The sequence below is a fragment of the Esox lucius genome, chromosome 17, assembly GCF_011004845.1.
Source record: "Esox lucius isolate fEsoLuc1 chromosome 17, fEsoLuc1.pri, whole genome shotgun sequence".
Lineage (NCBI taxonomy): Eukaryota > Metazoa > Chordata > Actinopteri > Esociformes > Esocidae > Esox > Esox lucius.
Window position 1 is genome coordinate 44793531 of NC_047585.1, and position 19105 is coordinate 44812635.

The 19105-nt window shown below is 42.1% G+C and overlaps 3 protein-coding genes across 4 annotated transcripts; 1 reads left to right on the forward strand and 2 right to left on the reverse strand.

Annotated features, from left to right (window-relative positions):
• LOC105016647 (isocitrate dehydrogenase [NADP], mitochondrial) lies at nt 1-5272 on the reverse strand. Its single transcript, XM_010880628.5, has 11 exons — nt 4991-5272; nt 4059-4150; nt 3565-3730; nt 3234-3394; nt 3007-3150; nt 2786-2922; nt 2451-2602; nt 1665-1777; nt 1315-1412; nt 1063-1155; nt 1-451 (listed from the first exon to the last, which is right to left on the reverse strand). The coding sequence occupies exons 1-11, from the start codon at nt 5109-5111 to the stop codon at nt 367-369; spliced, it is 1362 nt and encodes a 453-aa protein (XP_010878930.2). The 5' UTR covers nt 5112-5272; the 3' UTR covers nt 1-366.
• Nucleotides 5273-10293: 5021 nt separating this feature from the next.
• Nucleotides 10294-12980, reverse strand: tmed3 (transmembrane p24 trafficking protein 3). The gene is given in 3 exon segments (NM_001310906.1): nt 10294-11090; nt 12154-12399; nt 12716-12980. Coding segments are annotated over 3 exon segments (624 nt in total). The 5' UTR covers nt 12860-12980; the 3' UTR covers nt 10294-10856.
• Nucleotides 12981-13127: 147 nt separating this feature from the next.
• Nucleotides 13128-18735, forward strand: si:ch211-107o10.3 (uncharacterized protein LOC407663 homolog). 2 transcript variants are annotated; one of them, XM_010880626.5, is made up of 7 exons: nt 13128-13576; nt 14758-14901; nt 15142-15333; nt 15690-15851; nt 15980-16096; nt 16429-16633; nt 17762-18735. In XM_010880626.5, the coding sequence occupies exons 1-7, from the start codon at nt 13501-13503 to the stop codon at nt 17862-17864; spliced, it is 999 nt and encodes a 332-aa protein (XP_010878928.1). In that variant the 5' UTR covers nt 13128-13500; the 3' UTR covers nt 17865-18735. The 2 variants fall into 2 exon arrangements, with proteins under 2 accessions (XP_010878928.1, XP_010878929.1); XM_010880627.5 differs by having other exon boundaries at nt 14761-14901; nt 17762-17872.
• Nucleotides 18736-19105: the final 370 nt, after the last annotated feature.

The following is a 19105-nucleotide window of genomic DNA, read 5'->3' on the forward strand; positions in this document are numbered from 1 at the left end:
GACTTTGTACATATTTTATTTATTGACAGAATTTGGTCATCCAAGTTATTAACACTTCATTAAATTGTGCCCTGGTATTTGTCATAATATGAATAATATCAAAATATATTATTAATAATACATGAATCTATAAGAAGGGACAAGTTTTCACTGGGAAGGCAGAGGACCTCACAGACAGCACAACATCAGGTACCGTACAATACTCCTTGGCACAATATTTCATGCAATATATCAAAGGTGTTCCTTTCAAACAGGATACAAAGGTTCATTCAAATGTAGGGCTACAAAATTAGTATGGTTGGCATGTGAGAATGTCTGTTTTGTGTTAGGGTTAAGGTTAGGATCAGGCTGCTGTCCTCCAACTCTTCATTTGCCCAGGGCCTTGTCTAGGTTGCTCCTGATCACATCCAGGAAGTCCGATGTATTTACGTAATGTTCGTTTAGCTTGCAGCTGCAACAGACCATCACATGTTAGAAGAGATGATTAAACACAATAAAATGCCTTCAGGGTATATGCTTTGCATTTTCATTTATTTGCAGGAAATCTCAAGCTGTACGCCCTTGAAAGATACATAGTTGAAAAATTGGGTCTTTGTGCTGGCTATAAATTAATTATAAATAAATTAAAATATAACAATGACATACAGTGGGTGTTTTTTCCTGCGGATATATTTGTTGCATTTATCCCTTGGAATTACCACCCTTAACATAACAGCTTACATGAAATAATTTCTTTACTGAAGACTTTTATTTTTAACCGCAATCTGACAATTGAACTAAGCCTGCTGCTTGTATGTCAAGTGTGCTACAGCGTATTTCTGGACTAAATCTGGCTCAGCTTGTGGACTGAATATCATTCTGCTTGTGGACTGAATATCATTCTGCTTGTGGACTGAATATCATTCTGCTTGTGGACTGAATATCATTCTGCTTGTGGACTGAATATCATTCTGCTTGTGGACTGAATATCATTCTGCTTGCAGCATGTAGGTCCAGTTTTGGAACTTATCTCAGCCTACATCTACAGTAATGGGTCTCTAGAAGGGCTCTGGGGAGACTCACTTGGACAGGCCATGGATGCAGCCTGCCAGGTCCTTGGTCATCACTCCAGTTTCCACAGTCTCCACACACACCCTCTCCAGAATCTGGGAGAACCTATGGATCAGCAGGGGTTATAGTTAGGCGCCTCAAGGTCAGAAGTGTTTGGGGTTACTTGCCCAGCGGTCAACAGAAGTCAGAGATGTGTAGCTACTGCATGATAAAAGTGAAGTAGTTATTCAGTGTTATTTTTAGTGGTTATTTAATTAATGTTACTTGATGAGGTCTGGGTTTCCATCCAGTTTGCCCCTGTGCTCCAGGCCTCTGGTCCAGGCAAAGATACTAGCGATGGGGTTGGTACTGGTGGGCCTGCCCTGGAGGAGAGCATAGGGCCAAGTAGCAGTAATACAATCACTGGCAATAAGACACAAGCTGGGATTCAGTCAAACCCACTGGCCTGTTTTAAGTGGTTTTAGAATCCTTATAAGCTGATACACTTCCTGGGCTCCAACGTGAAAGCAAAAATACATGAAATGCATACCATTACAGTAAAACATGTAAACATAAGATTACTGAAGACACATATTCCATGGGGTCAGGTCAGGGGTCAGAGGTCAGGTCCTCACCCTCTGGTGTTCGCGGTAGTGCCGTGTTACGGTGCCATGGGCTGCCTCCGCCTCTATGGTCTTCCCATCCGGACACACCAACACCGAGGTCATCAGACCCAGGGAGCCAAAACCTACATTTAAAACATGTTGGAATCAGCTGGACAGAAAACGTTGACACTATTTCAGCCTCAACATGGCGTCTGTAAGCTCAATAGCAGCACCGTTACAAATCCCACCCAGTTGAATACTTTAAAATAGTGGAAGCCCTCAATGTCCAATGCTAAAACATCCATCTCAGGTCTGGTTCCTGGGATTATACTTGAAGACACTGCCAGAGGGTGAACCTTGCTCAGTAATAAAAACATTTAGCTGTTTGAAGTTCTGGGAAATTATGCAAGAGATTACATTTAAGTAATAAGTCGAGGAGGTGAGGTATATGGCCAGTATAACATGCCAAAGGAATGTTCTTAGTCACGACGTGATGCAGAGTGCCTGGATACAGCCTATATTAGTGGTACACTGACTCTAGAGATGCCTTAATTAAATTATTAAAGTGTTAACCAACGCAATTAGAGCAGTGAAAAGTACTTTTTCTGTCTTACATGTGATTCATTCAGGGCTTGTACCAGGTTTTATAATGCCTGATATACAGCTCTTTTTCTCAGCTTCTGTCTCACTTTTGGGTCTCCATCATAGTTCTATATTATTATTATTTTATCATGGTCTTTCTCACCATCATATTTCTATATTATAATAAATGATTCTATATTATTATTATAAATATTTCGTCATAGTCTTTCTCACCCTGCGCCAGGATGTCAGACTGGACATCTCCATCATAGTTCTTGCAGGCCCAAACGAAGGCTCCAGAGGACTTCAAGACCTGGGCCACCATATCATCAATGAGGCGGTGCTCGTACCAGATCTTCAGCTTGTCGAACTCTGCCTTGTAGTTCCTGTACAGAACGCAACATATGCGTCTCAAAAGTCCTAAGCAGGTAAAAATCTCCATAGAATGTTTTCAGTTAACTTGGTATGAAACTTTGCCTGGTCAATGCTTTTATGTGTTTTTAAGTCGTCTTTTTGTGACGAAGACTATCAACTTAGTTCTGAATGTACAACGCAGTTCGATGTCCTACTGCTCAAAGATCTCCTGGAAGATGTCCTTGAAGCGGCCGTCGTAGTACTTCAGGATGGTGTTCTTGGTGCTCATGTAGAGAGGCCACTTCTTGTTGATGGCATACTGGAAACAACTGTGGGCAAAACCTGTTATGGACTAGAGACAGAACAACCGAAAGTAAACCTACAAATCAATGTTTAGCCTATTAAGACAAACAACAGTGTGAAGCCCCTTGCTCACCTCATCTGTGTTGTACATTCCCATCCCACAGCCTCCAGACGGGAAGTCAAAAACCTCCCATTCCTTGCCCTTGCTGCCGTCAGCCGGTGTGAACACCATCTTAAACTTCCCTGCCTTGGTGATCACGAAGTCTGTGGCTTTGTACTGTGGAGCAACAACGCTGGTCAACCGCAGAATCTTCTCACATGGACGTCTCCCATCCGGACTGACACACACGGCTCACCTACCTGGTCGCCAAAGGCGTGTCTGCCGATCGTGATGGGCTTTGTCCAACCAGGAACCAGACGGGGAATGTTCTTGCAGATGATTGGCTCTCGGAAGACGGTCCCGCCCAGTATGTTCCGGATGGTTCCGTTGGGACTCTTCCACATCTTCTTCAGCTTGAACTCTGGGGACAACATGAACGCGGGGGGGGGGGGGGGGGGGTGTTAACCTATTGGCCCTTCCGCATCACGAACAAACCTCCATTACACATTAAGACGTCATATGTCATCTTGGATTCAAATAGCCATCATGTCAGTGTACATGTTTGAATGGCTCTTTGGTGAAAGAAGATACCTTCAACTCTGGCTTCATCTGGGGTGATGGTCGCACACTTGACAGCCACGTTGTACTTCATGGTGGCTATGGCGGAGTCAATGGTGACCTGGTCGTCAGTTTGGTCGCGGTACGGCAGACCCAGGTCGTAGTACTTCAGTTCCACATCCACGTTGGACAGGATTAACTGGAACGACACAACACTCAAAAGATTGGAACAGCTAACAGGGAGATGTCATTACCCTTTTTTTTTTTATCTTTAAATGTTCACATTTTGTTGTTTATTAAACACTCTTATCCAGGTCAACATTAGTGAGTGTATACATTTTAATATTTCTTTTAAACTGGCACCCTCGCGCTAACTGAACCCACTACTCTGCCATGGTAAGAACCATGCTCTATCAACTAACTTATACAGAAAATGTTTAATGAGAACAAAAGTTGAATGCATTGTTGAATCCGACATTTCACAAGACAATAGCACAAGACGGTTTTGGTTAGGCGTTGTACGGCACCTTCTCCTTAATGAACTCCCAGATGATACGGGTCATTTCATCGCCATCCATCTCCACCACAGGCTGATCAACCTTTATACGCTTGGCTGCATCTGGAACATGTCAAATCAAACACATTTGACACAGTTTACTACAGTAGCCTGTCATTAAAATAACATGTTATTACAGTAGCCTGTTATTACAGTAACACTTTATGACAATAGCCTGTAATTACAGTAACATGTTATTACAGTAGGCTATTATTACAGTAACACGTTATTACAATAGCCTGTTATTAAAGTAACAAGCTCATATAGCTGCATCCTAAACCTTATGGTCACATTACACATCAATTACTTATTACAGTATAGTAGCAACACCAACTGCCATCACACCAGATCCACAATATACAGACAACATAAAAACAAACAGATTAACACTAACTTTGGTCTTAACTGTGTTTCAGAGGTACTGTGAGACTCCCCCTACACTCAATCATTCAGCTGTATCACCTGAAAGATTGTACGCCATGTCAGGAACAGTTTTTATCTCAAAAATGAAATTGAGGTCGCATATGTTTGATGTGACTTTGTTACATGCGGCCTCTAAACTACAACTCTCAACAAACCGTCGTTTGTCAGCTGTCAGGCTACAATATTTTAAATGACAATTTTCCAGATACCACCAACATATTATGATTCCACGGCAACGCATTACTGTGACACAATGTAACTATGTTCCAAATCAAAGACCCCTCAAGCGCGTCAGCTCCTTCGCGGAATCCTACACCGAACTACCATATATGGTTCAATGAAGGCAGAAGCCAAACCTCGTAATTGGTGACTAAATAATAGCAGTTCATTATGTACGAGGATAACTGTGCGTGCAGCGACACCACCATTTCTAGAAGCAGAGTAGTGGTGGCGGTTTGGTTCGGTCGGTCGTCGACTCACAGTTTCTCTTTTGCAGACTCCGATGACACACAGCGGAAGCTGGCGCGAGCACCGCGGGGTTTTCGGTAAACGAAACAGCACACCTCGAGATGGAGGACAGAATTCTGATGTATCCCGCCATGTTTCACCGGAGAGACGGTTACGACTACGCGGACTAGTTTTCAATGAATGACAATCTGATAGCCGGTAACTAAATCACGTGAATGTTGAAGTATCCGTCCGTATCATTTATCTGCACACGTCAGCGTCAAATAAAATAGCAACGGAAACTCAACCAATCAGAGCAAAGTCACATGCATTCAATGAGAGATTAGAATCCTCCTACGAACTAGGAGAAACGTCCTCTTTTTACCGGTTATGTGTGAACTGAACCTTCTACCATTTTACCGAGGCTAGTAGGCTACATTAATTATTCATTCATAAGGCTTGTGGAATTCAAACTGTTATCACTATGTTAAAATGAAATAAATAATCGTATTGGCAACTAAGAAAACAGAAAGGTTTAAGTTCCTGCCAACTCGAACAATGCCGTCGTTTAGCGCGTGCGACAACCTCAGACGGCGAAAAGGTTCACGATACTGCGTGCGTTTGGGAACGTGTGCGCGCCAGGCCCTGCTGTATAAGCGTGCATATGTAAAATTTGTGATTGCAACACTTGAAACAAACACAAGACGAAAAACCTAAATGAAACGTTCAATTTTCAGTTTTCTTCTAAAACGATAGGAGGAATTTGTACATTTGAATTGGCTATTCAAATGTTAACATGAATTGTATAGGCTATCAGTTCAAGAGTATGAGTTAAACTTTGCCTTTAGGAGGTGTTTGTAAGTCTCGAAATCAAACATAAACAAATGCACGTGGCATAATGGGCCAAGCAGTAAAATTGCAAACTCATAACATTAACAGCGCGTATGGCATTCAACATTGCTGTAATCGTACCCCAACGATTTGGACCGAATTCGTTTTGGAATACTTTGGGGCTTGCAGACGGAGGGTCGTGGAATAAGTATTTTATCTGGGATTCATCCTGGACCCAACTTATAACCCTGGTCATCACTTTAAGAGCAACGTCATATAGAGTAATGTCCACGTGTTGGAATCTGTAATAAAACGCGTTATTACACAATTTCCTCCATAAGGGATTTCTACACCCATTTCAAATAAGGTGTGTTTCACTTAGACTTAGAAGTACCCCCGCTGTGCGTTTTGGTTGTCATGTGTGTTAATACACATTGTCCTGCAGATATTTACAGGTATCGCCTAAACGAAAAACGGACGTTATTTGAGGTGGATCTAAAAATCCCCAATGGAAGAAATTATCGTTGCAATAAACCGTTTTTCAAGTTTTGCTGCTAGCAGTGGCGGGTTTAGAGATTTGGGGGCGCTTGGCAGTGATCTGGTTGAGGCCCAGTGGCGGAGCTTAGCTTTCTCTCCCATGGGTGCGAACCTTAGCCACTCCCAAGGTCACAGATTGGTCATCATACAAATGCATTATGGAATCATATAAAATATAGATGTTTTCTGTGGGGAGAACAAGTATTTGATACATTGCCGATTTTGCAGGTTTTCCTACTTACAAAGCTTGTAGAGGTCTGTAATTTTTTATCATAGGTACACTTTAACTGTGAGAGACAGAATCTAAAACAAAAATCCAGGAAATCATATTATCTCATCTTCATCTGCTTATCCGGTATCGGGTCGTGGGGGAAGCAGCTCCAGCAGGGGACCCTAAACTTCCCTTTCCCGAGCCACATTTGCCAGCTCTGACTGGGGGATCCCGAAGCGTTCCCAGGCCAGTGTCAAAATATAATCTCTCCACCTAGTCCTGGACCTACTCCGAGGTCTCCTCCCAGCTGGACGTGCCTGGAACACCTCCCTAGGGAGACGTCCTGGGGGCATCCTTACCAGATGCCCGAACCACCTCAACTGGCTCCTTTCGACGCAAAGGAGCAGCGGCTCTACTCCGAGTTCCTCACGGATGGCTGAGCTTCTCACCCTATCCCTAAGGGAGAAGCCAGCCACTCTTCTGAGAAAACCCATTTCAGCCGCTTGTACTCGTGATCTTGTTCTTTCGGTCATGACCGAATTAATTAATTTGCATTTTATGGCATGACATAAGTATTTGATCACCTACCAACCAATAAGAATTCCGGCTCTCACAGACCTGTTAGTTTTTCTTTAAGAAGCCCTCCTGTTCTCCACTCATTACCTGTATTAACTGCACCTGCTTGAACTTGTTACCTGTATAAAAGACACCTGTCCACACACTCAATCAAACAAACAGACTCCAAGCTCTCCATAATGGCCAAGACCAGAGAGCTGTGTAAGGACATGAGGGATAAAATTGTAGACCTGCACAAGGCTGGGATGGGCTACAGGACAACAGGCAAGCAGCTTGGTGAGAAGGCAACAACTGTTGGCGCTATTATTCGAAAATGGAAGAAGTTCAAGATGACAGTCAATCTCCCTTGTTCTGGGGCTCCATGCAAGATCTCACCTCGTGGGGCATCAATGATCATGAGGAAGGTGAGGGATCAGCCCAGAACTAAACGTCAGGAACTGGTCAATGACCTGAATAGAGCTGGGACCACAGTCTCAAAGAAAACCATTAGTAACACACTACGCCGTCATGGATTGAAATCCTGCAGCGCAAACAAGTTTCCCTTGCTCAAGCCAGCGCATGTCCAGGCCCTTCTGAAGTTTGCCAATGACCATCTGGATGATCCAGAGGAGGAATGGGAGAAGGTCATGTGGTGTGATGAGACAAAAATAGAGCTTTTTGGTCTAAACTCCACTCGCCGTGTTTGGAGGAAGAAGAAGGATGAGTACAACCCCAAGAACACCATCCCAAACATGAAGCATGGAGTTGGAAACCATTCTTTGGGGATGGTTTTCTGCAAAGGGGACAGGACGACTGCACCGGATGGATGGGGCCATGTATCGCAAGATCTTGGCCAACAACCTCCTTCCCTCAGTAAGAGCATTGAAGATGGTTCGTGGCTGGGTCTTCCAGCATGACAACGACCAGAAACACACAGCCAGGGCAACTAAGGAGTGGCTCCGTAAGAAGCATCTCAAGGTCCTGGAGTGGCCTAGCCAGTCTCCAGACCTGAACCCAATAGAAACATCTTTGGAGGGAGCTGAAAGTCTGTATTGCCCAGCGACAGCCCCGAAACCTGAAGGATCTGGAGAAGGTATGTATGGAGGAGTGGGCCAAAATCCCTGCTCCAGTGTGTGCAAACCTGGTCAAGAACTACAGGAAACGTATGATCTCTGTAATTGCAAACAAAGGTTTCTGTACCAAATATTTTGTTCTGCTTTTCTGATGTATCAAATACTTATGTCATGCAATAAAATGCAAATTAATTACTTAAAAATCATACAATGTGATTTTCTGGATTTAGATTCCGTCACTCACAGTTGAAGAGTACCTATGATAAAAGTTACAGACTTCTACATGCTTTGTAAGTAGGAAAACCTGCAAAATCAGCAGTGTATCAAATACTTGTTCTCCCCACTATATCTATAAATAGTATGTAGCAAATTAATCATAATATAATTTTATTCTGCTATATTCTTCTATTCTTGCTCTAATGTTTTAAACCATGAGATAAACCTCATATGGACCCCTGTGATTGGCTGCCATGGGTCCCGCGCACACATTAAAGCTCCACCTCTGTTGAGGCCCCAACATTGTCTATTTTTGACCTATTTGAACATTATTTCTTTACTGTTGAATTGAACTGCCACTTCCAAAGACACTTGTATTGCTGCCCCTTTAAGTAGAGTAAATCAATTAGTTTCAAAATAATTATCTGAAGGGTACATACTGCCTTATAAACTACGACCACACTGAAGCACAAAGCATTTATCAATTTTGTTCAAGTGCAACAGTTTCTTAATCATGATCAAATGCATTTATATATCTTCCTTTTGTTACTATTCTGACAGCTGGGAGGACCACATGTACCTGGATCTTACATGTTTTCTGTGTCACTACACTGTCAGAGCATTCTTGGGGAGCCAGGGTAAAAATCACAAATGTTATTATTGCCCCAGGGCTCCCTTGTAAAAGAGATTTGACAATCTCAATGGGACATCCCCTGGTAAAATAAAGGATAAATATATATATTTTTTTTTAATTATCCACAGCCGCTTAGCTACTACTGTTATGAACACTCCTGCTATTTTCCTCCTTCCTACTTGTTTCTGCCCCGCTCACATACCAGCGTTTCAATTATATATATATTTTTTGTCCATCTCTTGTGTAGTGTAGCAGGCTCAGGATGACTGAATAAACGACCTAACATTCCGGCTGCTTCCATGAGTAACAATATAGGACAGACCATTTAAGAAAAAGAGAGGGGTTCGTTCTCAAACAAAAATATAGTAATATATTTCATTTGAGTTGTCATTTTGAGAAACATGATTAGATCTTAAGACAAAAAAAAACAAACAGTGTATTATTATATTTTTACCGTCATAGGCAGCTGCCTACCTAACCTAATGGTAGCAACCAATCGCAACTGGCTGCTAGGTTTTATGGAGATTGTTACTCCATAAAACCTATTGCAGTCGGTTTTCTTGCTGCCAATCATAAGGTTTGATTTCTGAAGCACACCATACAGTTACTGCCACCTGCTGACTAAAGGATGAAACTACATAGGTGAACTTCAGCGTATCACTTTTTAGAGAGGTGAATAATTTTTGTATATCAGATGATGCTGACCCTTTATCTTTAATTTCTCTGGTACCGTGCAGAATGGACTTTTTTGTCCAAGTTGACATAGAAACGCTAAATAAGGTAGTATCAACTCATCTACCTGTTCTTTTCACACATTTGGTGAAGCCTCTTTCAGCCACTATGGACCTGTCCTTTGGAACAGCTAGCCAGGTTATCTGAGGGACACAGACACTATTGACATTTTTAGAAAGGGTCTTAAGACACAGCTCTTTAGCCAGCTTTTCTGAAAGGTTTTCTTCAACTTAATATAAATGTAATGTCATTTATCCTCTTTTCATTTTATTTCATTTATATCTTTACTGTAATTCATACATTTTATCAAAGCATTATTTATTAGCTGTTTTTATTCTGACTTACCTGTTAAAGCACCTTAAAATGCATTTTGTAAGAACTGTGCTTTATAAAGTTTGATTGCTCTGAAACATTGGATTCAATTGAAGGGTTTTGAAAGTCCAATTTCAAGCTAATTTAACATTGGTCCTGTACCAGTACATCCCATTCCCCATGCTCAGTCATCGTGTGTACCTTGTTTTCTGAAGAGTAAAAAACAATAGGTTTTCACCTAAATTATTTCAAATTTAATGGAACTTCACATCTTTAGAATTAGATTTTAACTCATAGCCATGAATCATGTTCAAACACTACAAATCAGGAGCACTTCACAATAATAAAGTTGATAAGTAATGTAACAGCATACAAAGCAATGAACAGGATGTTTCTTTTTTTTATGGAATTACAATTTTACAGAAAAAGAAACAATAATTCAACAATTGCACTTATTCATTTATGAGCACAAATTGCACTTGGTGTGTGTGTGTATCCAAAGAGAAACTTTTGAACAGAGGATAACTGAATGTCAAAGCAGACAGATAAAGGTATGGTTTTCTGTTTGCTAACCACGGCACAATCTTTTGACTGAAGTCACCGTAAACTGCCGTCATAACCCAAAACTTATACATACCAGAAAAATGTGGATGTGATTATGTTTTGCCATACACACATCACAGCCTACGCTGTCCGTAGTAACTTTAAGAACTCTGAGTGTTGCAACGTGTTGAGGATTCAGGCTAGTGGCTGACACACTAACACAGAGTAACAACGCAAGACCGTGCACGCCAGTGTCTACGTGCTGGCCGCCACGCTGCCCTTCTTGTCGCTGAAGAGGCTCCTGAGGACGACGACCTGGCCAACACTGACAATGAACAGGACCAGCGTCTCTCCCATAGACCAGAAGGACACGCGTTCGTGAAGATCCTCGGCGCGGATGCGGTCGTGAGCCTCCCGTAGCCGGTACCATGTCTGAGAGTCGGACACCACCTTCAGGATCTCATGGATGGACAGACAGGCAGACTCCATCTGGAGGAGGGAGAAATAGCTACTGTTGAATAACTTCGGCATCAGGCAGGACTCTAGCTAATACAAGAACGCCAGACAACAGGCCAGATAACCAGTAATAGTTAACTCGCTTGTAGCGTAGCATTTTATTATTATTTTGTATTTTCGCCTTCCTAAGCTAAACATAAAACATTGTCACCAGTTTTGTTTCCACCAAAAAGTTCCAAAAGCTGAAGTAGCAACAACTTCAATGCTTTGCATAAATTATACATCATCTCTGATTGTGAGTATATGAAACAAACGTTAATTTGTTTTATATCCCCCATCAATTGAAATTGGGAATAATTTAGTCAAGACACGTATTCAGTTTTAAGGTTGCAACCATCAAATGTTGCCAAACATCCACTAGGAAAGTCGCTGTTTCTGGGCCCCCGACTATGCCTGAACACCAACCAGATTTTAGCCAGAACACCATAGCACAATACCTTCCAAAGCTAAGGTGTGATTCAGTGTTGGATCAAATGCCTGCATAACCAGCAGGTCTCCAGATACAGAGGGGCGTGTGTTTTATACAGTAGCTCAACAGTTATTGCATTTAGTGTCTTGATCAAGGGCACACTGGTAGGAGATGGTAGTACTACCGTATCAGAGACCAGCAACCTTCTATTTTTGATTTACATGGTCTACAAATAGACACTCAGTTATGGTGAGTATAGAGAAGGAACATGTGATGTCATGTGATAGCCGTGGTATATGTTCTAATATACTACAGCTTTCAACTATGGCATTCAGTAGTCAAGCCAGCTGGTTTATCATAAACCAATAAGCTACCGGGGGTGTGGTATACTACCAATATACAATGGCTAAGAGCTGTTCTTATGCATGGCAGTGCCTGGATATAAAGCACTTAGCCAACCTACCACAAACATGCAAGATGCATAATTACTTTTATTAATCGATTACCAATGCATCTAGATGAGTGAAGCAGAAGTGACTTCTTACCCATGTGAACAGTCTCAAATAAGACAGTTTTAAGCCAATCAACATTCAGGTTTCAAACCACCCTCTTTATATGACCAATCACCTGTGTCAGGGCAGTGTCTCTATTCATGTCAGGCAGTAAGGGTCTCTCTTCTCCAGCCCTGAAGTCCAAGTAGACGGTCTTGTGGGAGAATGTAGAGAACTCGTTGCTGAAGCAGACCTTGTAGGTTCCCTTCATAGTGGTGGTGTGAGAGAAGCTGTCATACTGCTTCTTCCGCTCCTGGTACAGGACATTGTTAATCGGATCCGTTACAAAACAGTCAACGTCATAGTTGCCGCCTGCAATTACCTGGAATCAAGAACAGGTATATATAATAAGATACATATATATATATATATATATATATATATATATATATATATATATATATATATATATATATATATATATATATATATATATATATATATATATATATATATATATATACATATATAAGAACCATCGGATGGGAACACGAATTCGTATTGTCAGGGAATTGTTCTAGTTGCATGAGTACACGTATAACATATGGGAAAAGACAGCCTAAAGCTCATTGCACCAACTCAATGATTATAGGGAAATTAAAACAACAGACCTAGTTTAAATATCTCGAATATCTTACTTGGAAGTCTATGTCAAATTTCACCCCACTCTCGAGCTCTTCATAGAAACATTGCTTATCGTTATCAGGTAACTCAAACGTCAACTCCGTAGAACAAACAAAAATCACATGTAACATCAAACTGCACAGTACAAGTGAACGCATTTTGCAATTGAAAAGCTATGAAATATATATATATAGCAGAAATAAAAGCTAAGAAAATAAATTATGGAAATTAGCAGCCAGTCTTGTCTTCATCTATGTTTCTCCGATAACCGGGTGACACGAAAAAACTTCGGGAAATCTCACACCCATTGGGTAGAACGCATCCAACACAACACTCAAAGGTCCCCACAACTGACGTGACGTGGCATAAGAAAGAAACCCTTCCGGGGCACAGATATTTTGCCAAAATCTATTTTACATTTTATAATGTTTTGACGATTTTCAGCGATTTTGAATTTATATAGCAAAATATTGTGTATTTTCTCGTATTCTCTTTTTCGTTATAGGACCGCATTTTTTTTTACCTAATTACTTATATGTTGTCAAGTTATTCCATGTAAACAACATCGGTCCTTAACTGGAACCTGCTGCTACAAAGCTACATTAGTAACCTCCGTGCAGGAGAGCAGTTCAGTTGGTGTGGTGGCTGACTCGGGTAGACTTCAAGTCAAAATTGCTTCGAGGAAACAACATTTAGCTGTTATTTTAATCAACATTTGAAAGCCTGTTGGAGTGACAACACTCCGTTTGTTTCTGGACTTTTTAAATTGTATTAATTGTTTAATCTGACTAACGTCATCATGCGAAACTACGCCACGGATGTGAAGCTCTTCGCAGAGGAACATGTGACAGGACTGGCTGTTGCTGTGATCACAGGTAAACACACTGTTGGCTAATGTAGAGCTGCTTATTTATTTTGTTCTGGTGAACCCATACCAAAGACATTGCAGTCCGAGTGCCTTGTAATTCTCCAGAATTATGCCAATGGCTGCATCTAAAATAACACCCGTTTTAATACAGTATTTTTGCGGTGTTGTTCTCTGCAATCACTGCTTCCAAAATATCTGTTTTTATTATATCACAGGTGACAGCTTAAACCTAGCCAATGCAATGTCATTCTTCCACACTGTTGCAGCAACAGATGGTTTCATTGATGTCATGTAAAGCGATTGCCAGTTTTTCTATGTGGTTAACAGAGGGAGCCAGAACAACTTATTTTCAGGTTTACAAATGAGGTGAAGATGCAACAAAATATTCCAAACATGCCAGTTATCAATATGGTACCAGGTGAAAATACTGTCATACTACGATGTGGAAGTACCATGTAATAATACTGTACTACTAAGACTGGGCTGCACCAGGTGATAATACTGTAGTACTAAGACTGGGCTGTACCATGTAATAATACTGTACTACTAAGACTGGGCTGCACCAGGTGATAATACTGTAGTACTAAGACTGGGCTGTACCATGTAATAATACTGTACTACTAAGACTGGGCTGCACCAGGTGATAATACTGTAGTACTAAGACTGGGCTGTACCATGTAATAATACTGTACTACTAAGACTGGGCTGCACCAGGTGATAATACTGTAGTACTAAGACTGGGCTGTACCATGTAATAATACTGTACTACTAAGACTGGGCTGCACCAGGTGATAATACTGTAGTACTAAGACTGGGCTGTACCATGTAATAATACTGTACTACTAAGACTGGGCTGCACCAGGTGATAATACTGTAGTACTAAGACTGGGCTGTACCATGTAATAATACTGTACTACTAAGACTGGGCTGCACCAGGTGATAATACTGTAGTACAAGGACAGACAGGGCTGTACCAGGTGATAATACCATAGTACTAAGACAGACTGGGCTGTACCAGGTGATAATACTGATCTACTGAGACTGGGCTGTACCAGGTGATAATACTAATCTACTGAGACTGGGCTGTACCAGGTGATAATACTGATCTACTGAGACTGGGCTGTACCAGGTGATAATACTCTAGTACTAAGACCACTGTGTACCAGAATATTAACTAGACTGTGTTAGTAGGAGTAGGACTGTTCGTGCTGCGCCGATGGCTAGCTGGTGGGGTCTGTCACAGCAAAGCACGGCTTGATGGGAAGACTGTCCTGATTACTGGAGCCAACACTGGTATCGGGAAGGAGACAGCCGTGGACATGGCCAAGAGAGGTGAGTCTCAGAGTGGAACGGTGCACACTGACCTCTCCACTACCACAGTGATACGATACCTGCCGTAACCGGTTCACACATCAGACACCGCTCTATTGTGACACAAAACGCCCACAGGTCTGTTACAAAACGGGACAAGATATGACATGTTCACTGACACCATGCCTTGTGTAAGACATGACAGAATATGACATGTTAACTCTGCCTGCTGTGTGTTTGTGTGTGTGTGTTTGTGTGTAGGGGCCAGGGTTCTCCTGGCCTGCAGAGACCAGGCGAGAGCGCAGGCTGCGGCGGCTGAGATCAGGAAGAGGAGTGGGAATGGGAACGTGGTGGTGAAACAGCTGAACCTGGCCTCTCTGCAGTCTGTCAGAAACCTGGCTAAAGACATCCTGGAGACAGAGAGACGCCTGGACGTACTCATCAATAATGCAGGTACCATTGGTTTCATTTCCCAAGCCACTTTTAGATTAGAAGTTGCTCCAAAATACAGTAGCAACGGTACAGCCATTGGCTGAACCCCTCGTTAGTGAGCTTATGGTTATTACCTGTTATTAATAGGTTCTCTAGTTATTGCATGTTATTAGTGTTTATTAGCTGTTATTAATAGGTATCTCTAGCTGTTACTTTTTATTAGTGGTTATTATTGTAAGAAAAATTATTGGATGAACACGGTACATTTGTTAACTTCATTCATCACAATGTGTCCTAAATGGGCAACTGCTTTTGTGGGAAAGATGCGATATAATGGTAATAATAATTTATTGTATAATAATCCCATTTTCTGTCAGGGATCATGATGTGTCCTAAATGGAAAACGGAGGACGGATTTGAGATGCAATTGGGAGTGAACCATCTGGGCCACTTCCTGTTGACCAACTGCCTTCTGGACCTGCTGAAGAGATCTTCACCCAGCCGCATTGTCAACGTGTCCAGCTTGGCTCACGAGAGAGGTACGGGGCTGTCCTGGAAAAACCTTGCATTTCACATTGCATTCATCGGTCTGTGGTCTTGCCAAAAAGTCAATCCAATGAGATTTGGCACTCTGTGTTCTCTTGTATTCTGTTTGATGTTTTCCCAGGAAAGATCTATTTTGAAGACATCAACCTTGACAAAGACTATTCTCCAAAAAAAAGCTACGGGCAGAGCAAGCTGGCAAACGTGCTGTTCAGCAGAGAGCTAGCAAACAGACTGAAGGGTAATGGAGGATGGCATGCATTCAACGAATTACAACACTGGAACTGTTATTACGACACTGGAACTGTTATTACGACACTGGAACTTTTATTACAACACTAGAACTGTTATAACCATTCATTAGTCCTGTTCTTAGGATCTTTATTTTAGTCTATAACATGTACCGTGTTGTTATGACTTTGACTACGTTTTAATACTAAACCTGTTAGGACCTTTTTCAATCTATAAAACTCATTTTGTCGTTAAGGTCTCTATTTGACACTATATGCCTGTGGGTTGTAGTGGTGTCCTTACGACAGGTCTTTAAGTGCTTATGCTCTGTCCTCTGACCAGACACTGGGGTGACTGTCTACTGCCTCCACCCCGGCGTCATCCGCACGGAGCTGGGGCGCCATCTCTGGCCCAGCATGGCCCTGTGGAAGAGGCTGGTTGCCCAGCCCTTCATGATGCTCATCAAGTCCCCCTGGGAGGGAGCTCAGACCACCATCTACTGCTCCGTGGACGAGAAGGAAGCCAGCAACACCGGTCTCTACTACAGGTCAGTGGAACTATACTACAGGTCAGTGGAACTATACTACAGGTCAGTGGAACTATACTACAGGTCAGCGGAACTATACTACAGGTCAGCGGAACTATACTACAGGTCAGTGGAACTATACTACAGGTCAGTGGAACTATACTACAGGTCAGCGGAACTATACTACAGGTCAGCGGAACTATACTACAGGTCAGCGGAACTATACTACAGTTCAGTGGAACTATACTACAGGTCAGCGGAACTATACTACGGGTCTGTGAAACTATACTACAGATTAGCGGAACTATACTACGGGTCTGTGGAACTATACTACAGGTCAGCGGAACTATACTACAGGTCAGCGGAACTATACTACAGGTTAGCGGAACTATACTACGGGTCTGTGGAACTATACTACAGGTTAGCGGAACTATACTACGGGTCTGTGGAACTATACTACAGGTTAGCGGAACTATACTACAGGTCTGTGGAACTATACTACAGGTCATCGGAACTATACTACAGGTCATCGGAACTATACTACAGGTCAGCGGAACTATACTACAGGTTAGCGGAACTATACTACGGGTCTGTGGAACTATACTACAGGTTAGCGGAACTATACTACGGGTCTGTGGAACTATACTACAGGTCAGCGGAACTATACTACAGGTCAGCTGAACTATACTACAGGTCAGCTGAACTATACTACAGGTCTGTGGAACTATACTACAGGTCAGCGGAACTATACTACAGGTCAGTGGAACTATACTACAGGTCAGTGGAACTATACTACAGGTCAGCGGAACTATACTACAGGTTAGCGGAACTATACTACATGTCTGTGGAACTATACTACAGGTCATCGGAACTATACTACAGGTCAGCGGAACTATACTACAGGTTAGCGGAACTATACTACGGGTCTGTGGAACTATACTACAGGTTAGCGGAACTATACTACGGGTCTGTGGAACTATACTACAGGTCAGCGGAACTATACTACAGGTCAGCTGAATTATACTACAGGTCAGTGGAACTATACTACAGGTCTGTGGAACTATACTACAGGTCAGCGGAACTATACTACAGGTCAGTGGAACTATACTACAGGTGAGGTGACCTCCTGTGTCGTCTGTTCTCCTGTAGTGACTGTGCTCCCAAAGAAGCTGCTCCCCAGGCCCAGGATGAGGAGGCAGCCAGAAGGCTATGGGAACTCAGTGCCTCCATGGTGGGCCTGTCCAAACCCTGACCCTTGACCCCAGACTATGGAGGCGCAGGCCTGGCCTGACTGTGTAGAATGTATGCCTGCTTCATATTTATATTGCTGTGAACTTGAAACCTTAGGTTCTCTTGGTGTGCAACCTATCTCGGCTGTGTGCACGCCAGTCTCTTGAATAAAGAAGAAGACATTGTGAATGACTGCTGCAGAACCTAGCTGTTTGCTGTTACATCTTAAGCCTTAATGGAGAAGAATGTGAACTTATAGGTTTTATAGTTCGCTTGAAATAATGTTCAACAAAACATCACACAATACAAAATTACAGACATTTATTTTGCACACTCTCAAAGCTTTAGAGTTTATTTGCACGAAAGCTGCTGAATATGCTGATGTGCAATGAGATGAATCAATACCCATCAAGGTTCCACAACAGGTCCGTGGCAACAACGGGATTGGCCTCCCCTTGAAACCCCTCCTCTTCCCATGATCCTCCTGTGTTGTAATAACTTGTCTTGTGTCTTCTCCTTAGACACTGTGCTTCCAATTTGCTTTGCTTGTTCTTTGGAGTTTTAAGCTGGGTGCCTGTATAAGCATTTTATGACAACTACTGAAGTGAAAATTGCTTTATAAATCAATATATCATTACCCAATAGCAAGTTTAATTGAATATAATAACATTACCAGCAGTTTGATATGCACTGATGAGTTACACCTCAGATTAAGAATAGCATGGTCCATCTGATGATCAGTTCATTACACAGTAATATAATTAACCTGTATCAGCACATTCCTTTTCTAGTTGTCACTTCTGTTACTGCTGGGGTCTAATAATACATTTTTATATTCACCTCCATTCTCTGAACTCATGTTCATTGAAATAAAACAAGCATATTTCATCAAATGTCATGTTTGTGTCTTTTTTATCAAATAGAAAATATTTTAGTGCTTTTGGCAAGGTTGATCTAACTGTTGGTGTGTTGAAAGGACATTGACCGCATTGAACTTGCCTTGAAACCACTTTGATGTCATTAGCACTACTGAGTTGGAGTGAGCTAACCAGTGACACCTTCTTTGTCCATGGTCCTGCAGGAGAAACACACCCAGACTGCTGTTGAAGGCCTGTTCCTGGGTGTTTGGCCACTGGTTGTAAAAGTGGCACTGTTGAGGTAAATTGGGTTCCTGAAAAGTAGGTGTAAATTTTTTGGGGGGTATTCAGGTAAATACCAGACTACATCTTTAAGAGGTTGTAGCCCAGTCCGTTCCCTTGCCCT

What these genes read in the sequence shown, in the direction of transcription:
- LOC105016647 (XM_010880628.5), bottom strand. Translation starts at nt 5,111, where the DNA reads ATGGCGGGATACATCAGAATTCTGTCCTCCATCTCGAGGTGTGCTGTT. An exon ending in AGATGAAGCCAGAGTTGAAG is followed by an intron (nt 3,395 to 3,564) that starts GTATCTTCTTTC and finishes TGTTGTCCCCAG; the next exon opens with AGTTCAAGCTGAAGAAGATG. An exon ending in GGAAACCCAGACCTCATCAA is followed by an intron (nt 1,156 to 1,314) that starts GTAACATTAATT and finishes GCTGATCCATAG; the next exon opens with GTTCTCCCAGATTCTGGAGA.
- si:ch211-107o10.3 (XM_010880626.5), top strand. Translation starts at nt 13,501, where the DNA reads ATGCGAAACTACGCCACGGATGTGAAGCTCTTCGCAGAGGAACATGTG. An exon ending in CAGCTTGGCTCACGAGAGAG is followed by an intron (nt 15,852 to 15,979) that starts GTACGGGGCTGT and finishes ATGTTTTCCCAG; the next exon opens with GAAAGATCTATTTTGAAGAC. An exon ending in GCTAGCAAACAGACTGAAGG is followed by an intron (nt 16,097 to 16,428) that starts GTAATGGAGGAT and finishes TCCTCTGACCAG; the next exon opens with ACACTGGGGTGACTGTCTAC.